A 12,391-nucleotide genomic window follows, 5' to 3' on the forward strand; every position below is an offset into this window, starting at 1 on the left:
GAAGTCTTGGATCTCATCGCAGTGTGGGGCGATGAGTCCGTGCTTTCAGAGCTGCGCTCCAAAAGAAGGAATGCTAAGATCTACGAGAAGATCTCTAAAGCCATGGCAGAGAGAGGATACAGCCGGGATGCAACGCAGTGCCGCGTGAAAATCAAGGAGCTGAGACAAGGCTACCAAAAAACCAAAGAGGCTAACGGACGCTCCGGATCCCAGCCCCACACATCCCGTTTCTACGAGGCACTGCATTCCATCCTGGGAGCGGCCGCCACCACTACCCCACCCCTGACCGTGGACTCCGAGGATGGGATCATGTCGGACATGACAGCGGACGGGGAAGATGAAGAAGGAGATGAGGAGGACGAGGCAGTCGACAGCGCTGGCACCGCTGATTTCCCCGACAGCCAGGAGCTCTTCATCACCCTTACCGAGATCCCCTACCAACCGTCCCCATCCCTTACCCCGGACACAGAATCAGGGGACGGATCAAGCAGTAAGTGCTGTAAACATGTAAACATTTATTTAAAACAGAACGGTAATATTTATACTATTAACAATGTATATTTATAAAAGTGCTGTAAACTAGTAAAAAAATAATCAGGTACAAAACAGGAATATTTACAAAGGTAACAAATGGGTTTTCATGATTTCTCTGTCTTAGGCTCTTCTCAATTTAGTCCCAAGTGTTTTAAAAAATTTTCACAATGTCCGTTACTCCATGATTCCCAGGCCCAAGACGCTCCACTCCATAGTCCCAGTGCACCTACGCGAAAATCCGGTCAATGTGGCCGGGGATCGACGAGAAATCCTCGTAGGAGAACTCCTCGTAGGTCTCGTGGAGGTAGAGCTCAAGCCTGTTGATCAGGTTCCGGGGTAGGGCGATCTTAGTGGGCCCTCCGTGGTAGCAGACATGTCCCCTCCATGCCACAATCAGGTACTCGGGGATCATGGCCCGACATAGCATGGCGGCATACGGCCCCGGTTTCTGCATGCTTTCCCGCAGCATGCGTTCTCTCTGGGTGTCCGGGATCCTCAGGAGGGTGATGTCGCTCATGACGCCCTGCTTTGAATTAGGGAGGGGACTGTTAGTATTGGGACTGCTTTACAGCCACGCGGTGGAGGGAGAGGGGCAGCATACAGGGATCTTTCCCTGGGACAGCCGCGAGGGGGTGGGACAGGGGCAGAGTTGATGCTGTCCTGATTGCTGGCAGCAGAGACTGGCATTGCTTTCAATGTGAAAGGAGGCCAGTGCTACTGCTGGAGTTTTAAGCAGCCACAAGTCTGCGGCTTACCATTATTGCCCGCTCCAGAAGTTCAGGTCTCCAGCCACAGTTCTCTGAACACTCCAAGACCTCCGCAAGTCCACAGGCACTGAAGGCGACGGCCGAAAATTCGACCTTGTCCTGAGTGCGCATGTGAGAGGTTCAGTGCATGGTCTTGTTCACAGAGAAAGACTAGGTTCTTTGTATACAATTTCATTTATCTGTCTCAGGAATTCACTCCCTTTTTAAAATTCACACAGACACATCTGCGACTGTCTCCCAACCCAGCCTGTCAGCACACTCCCAGAGGCTAGCGCAGATTAGGCGGAGGAAGAAGAAGACGCGTGAAGACATGTTCACAGAACTAATGGGCTGCTCCCGAGCCCAGGCAGCCCAGCAGACACAGTGGAGGGAGAACTTGTCACAAATGCACCGAGCAGTCATGGAACGGGAGGAGAGGTGGCGTCAGGAGGACCAACAGGCTACTGAAAAGCTGCTTGGACTAATGAGGGAGCAAACGGACACGCTCCGGCGCCTTGTGGATGTTCTGCAAGACCGGAGGCAGGAGGACAGAGCCCCGCTGCAGTCTATCTGTAACCGCCCTCACCCGCCACCAAGTCCCACACCACCCTCACCCAAAGTCCAAAGAAGGAGGGGCGGCAAGGGCCGTTAAAACTTTCAATCAACCCCTGCAGACTGCTCTAGCAGTAGAAGGCTGACATTCCCCAAAATTTCATAAGTCCTTTCCTACCCACCTCACACAAGCCCCCGTCCAAGTTTCACCCCCCACGTTTCATCTCTGGTTCGCAATAAAATGTTTGTTTCTGTTCATTACTGTTTCAGTCAGGTTCTTTTGAGGGAGAGTCTGTCTGGAGGGGGGGAAGGGGCTTGGTAATTGGACAGGACAGTCACCTTTAGCAGGGTACAGAGGCGGTGTCAGGTCCAGCATCAGGACACATACACAGTGCAGTCACTGGTTACCCTGGTCAGTCTGGGAGGTGTTTTTCATGTTTTGGGGGGGGGGGTTGCTCTGTGACTTTGTGGCGGGGGAGGGCAGTTACAGATCTTATGCAGCGGTCCTTATCCTGGCTCACAGATCCACGCAGCAGGGGATCTGTAACCCTACCCCCCCTGCCAGAAAGTCACATAGCCGACACATACACACAGTCCCCCCCAGGAGTGCTGGCAGGCTCCATTGAAATAACCAGTCCACCAGTGCGGAGCCTGTCATTCCGGGAGTTTAGAAGTATCATTTGCATCAGAACACTAAACCCGCCCCCCGCCACAGTCTGCGTCCCCGGTTTAAAATATTCCCGCGAAAACAGCAATACAGACAACGGTGTTCATTAAAAAATCGAAATGATTTTATTTTTTGGGAAGGGGAAGGGGGTGAAGGTTGTATGTAACTGGAGAGGATAGTCAAAATGGACTGGGTAAAGAAACGGGGGCAGGTTCAGCTTTTCTGTCCACAAACTGAAAAGTCACTGGTTGCCCTGCTCACTCAGGAACCTAGCTTTCAAAGCCTCCCGGATGCACAGGGCGTCCCGCTGGGATCTTCTAATGGCCCGGCTGTCTGGCTGGACGTAATCAGCAGCCAGGCTATTTGCCTCTAGCTCCCACCCCGCCATAAAGGTCTCCCCCTTGCTCTCACACAGATTGTGGAGCACACAGCAAGCTGCAATAACGATGGGGATATTGGTTTCACTGAGATCACAGCGAGTCAGTAAGCTTCTCCATCTCCCTTTGAGACGGCCAAAAGCACACTCCACCACCATTCTGCACTTGCTCAGACGGTAGTTGAACAGTTCTTTTTCTGTGTCCAGGGCGCCAGTATAGGGCTTCATGAGCCAGGGCATTAGCGGGTAGGCTGGGTCCCCGAGGATGACTGTAGGCATCTCCACATCCCCAAGAGTTATTTTGTGGTCTGGGAAGTAAATACCTTCCTGCAGCCGTCTAAACAGACCAGAGTTCCTGAACACGCGAGCGTCATGAACCTTGCCCGGCCATCCGACGTAGATGTTTGTAAACCGTCCCCGATGGTCCACCAGTGCTTGCAGCACCATTGAAAAGTAGCCCTTTCTATTGATGTACTGGCTGGCCTGGTGGTCCGGTCCCAGGATAGGGATGTGAGTCCCATCGATAGCCCCACCGCAGTTTGGGAATCCCATCGCGGCAAAGCCATCTATGATGACCTGCGCGTTTCCCAGGGTCACTACCTTTGGGAGCAGTACCTTGACGATTGCCTTGGCTACTTGCATGACAACAACCCCCACGGTAGATTTGCCCACACCAAAGTGGTTCGCGACTGACCGGTAGCTGTCCGGCGTTGCAAGCTTCCAGAGGGCTATGGCCACTCGCTTCTGGACAGTGAGGGCTGCTCGCATGCGGGTGTCCTTGCGCTTCAGGGCAGGGGACAGCAACTCACAAAGTTCGAGGAAAGTCCCCTTCCGCATGCGAAAGTTTCGCAGCCACTGGGATTCATCCCAGACCTGAAGCACTATGCGGTCCCACCAGTCCGTGCTTGTTTCCCGGGCCCAGAATCGCCGTTCAACAAAATCCACATGCCCCATTGCCACCGTGATGTCCTGGGCGCTGGGGCTCGTGGTTTCTGACAGCTCTGTGCCACTCTCCGACTTCAGGCTCTCACGGCGGTGCCGTAGCCTCCTCGCCCGATTTCTCTGCATCTGCCTCAGGGAAAGGTGTATGATAAGCTGCGAGGTGTTGAGAACGGCCACAAGTGCAGCGATGGTCGCAGCGTGATCCATGATCGCAGTGCTGTGGCGTCCGCGCTGTCACTGACCAGAAAAGTGCGCGAACTGATTTCCCGCCGGCGCTTTCATGGAGGGAGGGAGGGCGTTAGTGACGGACGGATGACGACAAATTTTTTTTACCCAGAAGGCATTGGCGGCTCGACCCAGAATTCCGATGGGCAGCGGGGACTGCGGGAACTGTGGGATAGCTGCCCACAGTGCACCGCTTCCAATATCGACGCTCGCCCCGTTACTGTGGACTCACAAAGTCGAATTACTGTCCTTAGTGTGTCCTTAGTGTGGACACACACGTTCGACTTTGCAATATCGATTCCACATATTCGATTTAAGTAAAATCGAATTACCCTCGTAGTGTAGACATACCCTTAGTGTTTTAATAATGTTAAATGATTCATTAAATGTGTGCCAGTAATATAATGCACAATGTTCTTTCAATACAAAAAGCAGTTACATAATTTTAACACAAGCACATGACTTACAGTTTCAAAAGCAACTAGCGAATTTTGTTAGCTCAAATTTTGGGTACCCAACTTGAAATGTCTTCAGTCAGCTTAATTTTCAGATTGTGGGTGCTGAATGCTTTCTGAAAACTCAGGCACCTTCGAGGTGTCTTAAACTGAGCACCAAAATACCAAAAATCACTAGCCACTTTTGGAAAATTAGGTTTATAACTGCATTGCTAACAAAATGCAGTGCTAAAAAATATCCTTGAACAACATAAAACTAAAAGTGAAATTGTCTTTTATTTCATACACATCCCAGTTTGAGAATCTTTTTTCTCAAGTTAACTTCCCCAGAATGGGAAAATGATAGTTTGTATGCTTGAGTGCTCAAAAGTGATTACAGCATTCAATAAATGTACCTGCTTCTTAGGGTAATTGTAAGGTAGCTACTAATGTAATACAAGCATTCTGGAAGTTACTGTTCTACTGTGAAGAGTTTCCATTAGATCTCTTGAAACAAAGATCTGCCATCTGAGCTATGTGGGTTTCAGTAAAACATGAAACTGTAGCTCTACCTTCCAAACGTGTACTACTATAAAAATGTAACCTTTATTGGCTCAATTAGGGCAAGCTTTTGATAGCTGTGGGGTTTTTATAGTTTTGCATGAGATGCTACAGCCATTCCCCTGAAGAGAAACTGATAGTTTGTTTCACTTATTCTATTATCCTCAATCTCCACTGAAGCTTTATGAAAAAATCTTCACCAATGATTAAACTAGCAACAGACCCTTTTTATCTGCCAAACCCATGTTGTTTACACCCTGTATTTCTATTATAAAGTAGGTAGATTTTTTTGAAAAACAACCTTTGGCATTTTAAAAAGGGCAGTAAATACTCATACCACAAATGAGCAATAGCCAAACAGGCAGTGGTGTTTTCCCATCTGGACCAACACCACCATCTTGTGAATAGCTCTATGAATGGTCTTGTTGTTCCTTACTATTTAGGGCTCTTGCAGAAGGCATGGGTTCCCATCACACTTGCAAAATGAGGCCACTGTATTATTTGTTGAGTTTTATCTTAATCAGTTGTGTCACACGTATTTGTAGTTGTGGGCTTATTACCAGCAAGCAGAACCTGGATCACTGAGCCAACACATCAGTCTGATTTTGAATGGGATGTTGTAGGCCAGTAATACGTCTCTGAGTCCTGGATTGTCCTCTTGAGGAAGGAAGCCCTTCACATGCGGAGCTTTGCCTCTCTCATGGCAAAGAGGGGCCCAGCCACCTCCATGGCACTATTTTTCCACCTACCCTCACACCCAGCTGAGGATGCGCCACATGGGAGAAGGGAGTGGGGACTGGACAGGTCAGATGAGGAGTGAGTGGGCTGGGGCAGGGCTGTGGTCGGGACACACATATCATTCCCTTCCAAGCCCCATAAAGCTTAGCGTGAATAAGTAATGAAGCTTGGGACAGTGTTATTATTTCCACAGGGCCCATTCTCTTCAAGGGTTCCAGGACTACCAGGGCCAGGAGGCTTCCTTTGTTGAGAGATAGGGAGGCTGCCTGTGGCCATAGCTGTGTGGAGGGACAGGGCCTCGGTGAGGATAGCACTGGTCTCTTGTGGATTCTAGGGGCTCCACCAGGTTTCTCAGGTAGGTTCCAAACATTTTTCATGAGGGGAAAACTCCATCCCCATGACAGGAGGAGAAGAGATGATCTGGCCCTAAAACAGAGCTTGACAATGTAAATATAAGTACTGTATTCTGTAGGTGACATCAGCTTATCTGGTCAGTGATCTGTTAGTTTAGAGGCCTCTAACTGAACCTTAATGGGTTGAACCTTCATCAACTATCAGATCAAGCATATCTATAGTTGCATATTACATAACAGTTTGCTATGGCTAGGAAGGTGCCATTATAGAATATTGACTAAGTCATCTTGGTCATATAAAGCCTGCACCTCCTAAAGATGGTTCAAATTAAGTGAGGTCCCTCCAAACAAACCAGCAAGTAACATTTTCTAAAACTGTTTGACTTTTAAATAACAAAATCCCTGCCTTATTAATACAGTAATATATGTTAAAATAACTTGTGGTAGCCTTGATTAGACCATTCAGTCCACAAGGCAACTTTATTAATTAAAAGATTATTACTTAACAGATCCATCAGATCAGACATAAGATAACAAAAAGAGCAGGTGCCACATAAGGACCCTTTGGGCTTGTCTTCAGTACCGGGAGATCAACGCTGCTGCAATCGGTGGTGTGATGTTGCACCCCATAATGCTTTATGGAAATATGCTTATGAAAGTAAATACGACATAACTGGAATATGTTTTATTCTAGATATGCCATGTAGCATATCTCTGCAAAGGTTATGATCTACTGGATGTATTCATCCTATTTGTATGCATGTATCATTTTTGTATTCGAAGTTATGAATATTGGCTATGTACTTGTTTAATTTTAAGTAGCTTCAGTGAAGCAGTTGGTCAGCTTCCTGAGAAAAGACTATTCTTAATAAGTGCCCAATCAAGAAACACTTAAGCTAACAATGAACTTGGAGATGCCAATCCGCACCTGAGCTTTCCCAGGAATGTGGCCTGGCTGGTAAGGAACTCAGTCATGCATGGACATGTGACTTGCCCATGTGACTCCAAAACTCCATCTTGGAGCTGGATTCTGGATAGGAGAGAGGAGGGGGTCTCCACCCAAAAGAGAAAGTCTATTTAAGCCCCTGGGAGACCCCTCCATTTTGTCTTCAGCTGGCTCAAGAGATAGCCTCTCCACCCCCAAAAGATACCTGAAAGAAACTGGAACAAAGGACAGTAACCACAGGAGTGTGAGTGATTGCTGGACCCAGACAAGAAGGAGGCTATTCTGTAAAAGAAACTTATTGCAACATCTCTGAGGGTGAGATTTCATCTGTAATCACTTTCTCACTGTAATAGGTTTAGTCTTGCATGTTTTATTTTATTTTGCTTGGTAATTCACTTTGTTCTGTCTGTTATGAACCAATTAAATCCTTCTTTTTGTATTTAATAAAATCACTTTTTTACTTATTAATTAACCCCGAGTATGTATTAATACCGGGGGGAGGGGGGGGAAACAGCTGTGCATCTCTCTCTATCAGTGTTATAGAGGGCAAACAATTTATGAGTAAAACAGATTTATTTGGGGTTTGGACCCCATTGGGAGCTGGGCATCTGAGTGTTGGAGACTGGAACACTTCTTAAGCTGTTTTCAGTTAAGCCTGCAGCTTTTAGGGGACGTGGTTCAGACCTGGGGCTGTGTTTGCAGCAGGCAAGCATGTCTGGCTCAAACAAGGCCAGGTTCTGGAGTTCCAAACTGGCAGGGAAAACGGACTCAGAGGTAGTCTCAGCACATCAGTTGACAGTCCCAATGAGGTTTCTGTGATCCAACCCATCACAGGCAGGTGTAGTGAAGACCCGCTAAATCGATGGCAGAGTGCTCTCCAGTCGACCCCGGTACTCCACCTCTCCGAGAAGAGTAAGGTAAGTCGACCGGAGAGCATCTCCCATTGACACAGTGCAATAAAGACACTGGGGTAAGTCGACCTAAGCTATGTCGACTCCAGCTACGTTATTCACATAGCTGGAGTAGCGTAACTTAGGTCGACTTACCCCGGAAGTGAAGACAAGACCTTTGCTAATTTAGATATGCCCCATAAACAGATACCTTGTGCTTAAAAGACTCTCTAAAATTACCATGAAGTGAATATAGCTCAGGTGCTGAAGCATAGCTTGGATTAATCCTTTTAACTGGACTCATAGCCACAATCACAACCCTTTCAATGATATTTTCAGCAGATTATGTGGTACACTTATGGGAAGGAAACGGACAGTTGAAACACCTGCTATGCTGTACCTTTACTTTTTCTTTTGTGGACATAACAGCCTGAATGACAGCTGAAGTGAATGTTACAATTTTAAACAATGATTTTAAAAAGCAGTGACTAAAGTTAGTTTCTTAAATCCACTTTTGGGCACCTAAATAGACGATCTGATTTTCATTGAGGATCCAGCAACTCCCAATGAGGGGATAATTCATCTTCCAGATGGGATTCATCATTTATGGTAATTAAAGATGCTAAATACAGGGATGCTATTAACCCCTGTGTCCTAATCAAATTCCAGCACTGCTGATTATATTCTACCTACCTAAATTTTCAGTTAATATGCTATTATTCCTCACTTACAGTCTGAGCTTCCAAACACCGTGCACATACATAATTCTACTCCTATTGATATAATTGTGCCACTCACACAGACAAACTTACATGTGCACATAAGCATTTTCAGGATCAGGCTCTTTGAGTCCCAAAGTACTGTGCGGTATTACCATACGTTACTAATTAGGAACAGCATACCACCCAAGAAGGGTCTGCATTCTAATGGTGGTTATAGGGATTCAGTGCAACAGTGATTATCTGACCTTCAATTATCTGAACTTCCCTGTTATTCAAAACAGGGTCATCGCCCCATGACATCCATTAATTACAAGATGTTCCCTCTACTACCTTAAATAATTAAATGCCTCCTATTACATTTGGATATTCAAGGTTGTGACTTATATGCAAAGTTATTGGGGTGAAAGGTGCCATATCGAGGTAAAGTATTATATAAGTATAATTAATAACAATTGGCAACACTGACAGATAAAGATGAGTGAAGAGGTAGGTTTTAGTCTATGCACAGATTCCTGATTGAACTGGAGACGGTTTTGACAAACACATAAGAAGGAATCTTTCTCTCACATTTCAGACACATTTTGATGAATAAAAATATATATAAGTCCAAGATGATGTGAAGTATTCAAGCATTATGTTAAGATGCCTACTTTGAGTATTACATCTTGATTCCCTGTAAAAAGCTCACTTATCTTAGCACTTCTGATCTGTGGCATTTTAAATAAATGAGGTCTCCGCATAATTAAATTGTCTTGGTTTTAATTACGTTCCCTTGAGTTTTTTTAATTACTTTGCAACTTGAGGAAAGCCTCATTGGGAGAATGGATCTGAAATCTCTGATGTGTTTAATAACGTCAAGCAACAAAAATAGCTGTGGGGGAAAATCTTATTAAATCATATTTGCAGGCTTTCTTATATCTTTCAATAAGGTTAATATCAAACAGCTTACCTTGTCATCTAATTTCCGTGCGCTGAATGAAAGTTCAACATAGTCATCGTTGCCAGACAATTCTTCAGCAATCACCTAAATGAGAAGCTACATATGAGTTTTGCATGTATAATGAAAGAAAATAAAATTAGGAACGATGCCATTTACCAGCATGTGGACTATAGACCCTATCAGCTGGAAACTGACAGTCACCTTCCAAGAAACCAGATGCCTAGCTAGCAGAGATATCAAAATAGGTCAAAACAGTACACTTTCCTCTGGCAAAGTATTTTGCCTCTAACTGAGTGGAAGATGTTCATAAAACAGGTTGTTAATTTTTAAGATATTTCTAGGCAACCTGCCATGATAAATAGAAAGACTAGGAATGAAATTACCTGTAATTAATTACCATGAAATTCAGGCCTTGTCTACAGTAGGAGGATTTTGCTAGTATAGTATAGTATAAACGTATAGCCCGATAGTGGAGATGCAGTTATATCAGCATAAAGACACTGGGAGCTAATCTACACTATGAAGGCTTTGCTGGTATAGCTATACCAGCAAAACCCGTACTGGAGATGCAGCTTAAACCAGTTTAGCTAAATCATCTCCCCAAACAGCATATACTATATTAGCAAAATGACTCTTTTGGCATCTGCAAAGGAGTGGGAGGGGAGGAGGGTGAGAAGGAGAGGTTTGACCCATATTGACATCAGCTAGAAGTGTGTGATATTTTCACATTCCTAACCAATGTAGCTATGGGCAGCAAAACTTTGTAGTGTAGACCTAGTCTGGTATAGCTTATGCCAATTCCCCTGGCTAAAATAAGGTATGGCAGTATAAGCAGAGTTACTCTGATGTAACTGCATCTATATTAGTGCCATGTCTACACTAGGAGTGCTTTGCTGGTATAGCTATACTGATATACTCTAGCAACTTATACTGGCAAAACTGCGCTTTCACTGATATAATTTATTCCAGACCCCCTGAAAGAAGCTACACTGGTAAATCACATCCCTGGCTGACAGTCATGCCAGCAGAAGTCTGTGGTGTAATATGGCCTTGGGCTTTTATTGGCATTGTTATGTCAGGAAAAACTCACGTGCCTGACATAGGTAGGCTGGTAAAACTTTTAAATCTAGAGCAGGCCTTAAATAGAGCTAGGGCATTGTACCTGAAAATGCCACCAAAAGCAAAATGACATTTCAATTTTTTTTCCAAGTGAAAAATAATTTTCTGCCCACAAAAATGCTCCCACAAGTCATTCCCCAAAAGCGTACACAAAACAGAGATTCATGCCCATTGCTCACATATTCGCCAGCCATATGTGTCTCCCACCCAGGATTAAACCATAAGACTCCAAAACCTTGGAGGACTAGTAGGGTGACCAATGACATCCTTCAAACCAGCTAGGTACTGCCTGGGTCAGAGTGATAATCAGTGTACTACAACATGATGCTTCTACTATTCTACTGTACAATTCTCAGGAGTCAACAGCGCTGCTTGGAGTCTCACACTGTTTCAGCAGCATATACTGGGACTTTTCGGGACAAATTAAAAAAAAAAAAGAACAAAACTGGAGGCTGACTTTAGCTTAAAAAATGTGTGTCATATAAAACTGGTATTTGGTCACACAAAATATTCACAAGCACAGATGTGTGTGCACAAATCCCTAATTGCGCATGAAAATACAATCACACGTGCGCACACACATTCATTTTATATGTGTAAGTGAGATCTGAGTTGCTGAAAATTTGCCCCGTAATGCTTTAGATGATATTTCTGTTCCAGGTAGACTACTGGCTGGAAGGATCATGTAGGACACATCACTATTAGCACATAAGGATTTGTATATCAAATTTTAAGCTTCAGCAATATTTTATAATTGAGTTACAAATCCCTATCTATGAGCACTGACAGACCTCTCTGAGTGGTTGAAAAAGCACTGCTGTATTATTTTATTCCATAGCCATGTAATAATAATATATTGATTAGACAATTCTAATGGTAGCGCCATACTAAAGATAATAGTACACCTATCTGGGATGTGAGCCTTTTCAATTCACTGAAGAATACGTAACTCAGTAGGAGTTGTGCGTTAAAAACAAGTTGCAACATTAACATTAGTAAATTCCCTATTTCACAGATGCTCAATATGTATCTTGGGACCAAAATGAATTAAAAATATTTCACTTTGATTTATCACGTTGAGAGATCCAGGTTTTCATACAATTGTTTCTGTTTGAGTTCAACTGTTCTAATTTGAGTAAAGTCCATCTGCTTTACAGTACCATTGAGTAGGAGCCAGGATATGTAAGCCTTAGCCCATGTTATTAATAGTAAAACTGTGTTGATATTTTCAACACCCAGGTGGAGAAGTAGTTAGCAAAACTATCTGCAGAAAGGCTAAGGATACGAACCTCCTTATCTATTTTGTTGTCATTCTAGGTTTCTGAAAGGAAATCTTAAATATTGCAATTGCTTTGCACTTATGCAGCACCTTTCTGAGGATCTCCAAGGGCAGCAGAAATGTCATTCAGCTAAGTCTCACAAGAGGCCAGTGAAGAGGGAAGTATTCTACTAATAGACTGAGGAATCGAGAGGTTAACTGACTTAGACTCATAGATTCATAGATTCTAGGACTGGAAGGGACCTCGAGAGGTCATCGAGTCCAGTCCCCTGCCCGCATGGCAGGACCAAATACTGTCTAGACCATCCCTGATAGACATTTATCTAACCTACTCTTAAATATCTCCAGAGATGGAGATTCCACAACC

At 44.6% G+C, this 12,391-nt stretch overlaps 1 protein-coding gene across 1 annotated transcript in view; it reads right to left on the reverse strand.

Moving 5' to 3' along the window:
- Positions 1-12,391, reverse strand: part of CPNE4 (copine 4) — a 335,404-nt gene that overhangs the window by 114,295 nt on the left and 208,718 nt on the right. The window contains exon 5 of the mRNA XM_026658337.1: positions 9,636-9,710. Within this exon, the coding sequence (XP_026514122.1) occupies positions 9,636-9,710 (75 nt within the window). The remainder of the gene's footprint in view (positions 1-9,635; positions 9,711-12,391) is intronic.

This window comes from Terrapene carolina, unplaced genomic scaffold (genome assembly GCF_002925995.2).
Source record: "Terrapene carolina triunguis isolate 2854851 unplaced genomic scaffold, T_m_triunguis-2.0 Scaffold428, whole genome shotgun sequence".
NCBI classification, from domain to species: Eukaryota; Metazoa; Chordata; order Testudines; family Emydidae; genus Terrapene; species Terrapene triunguis.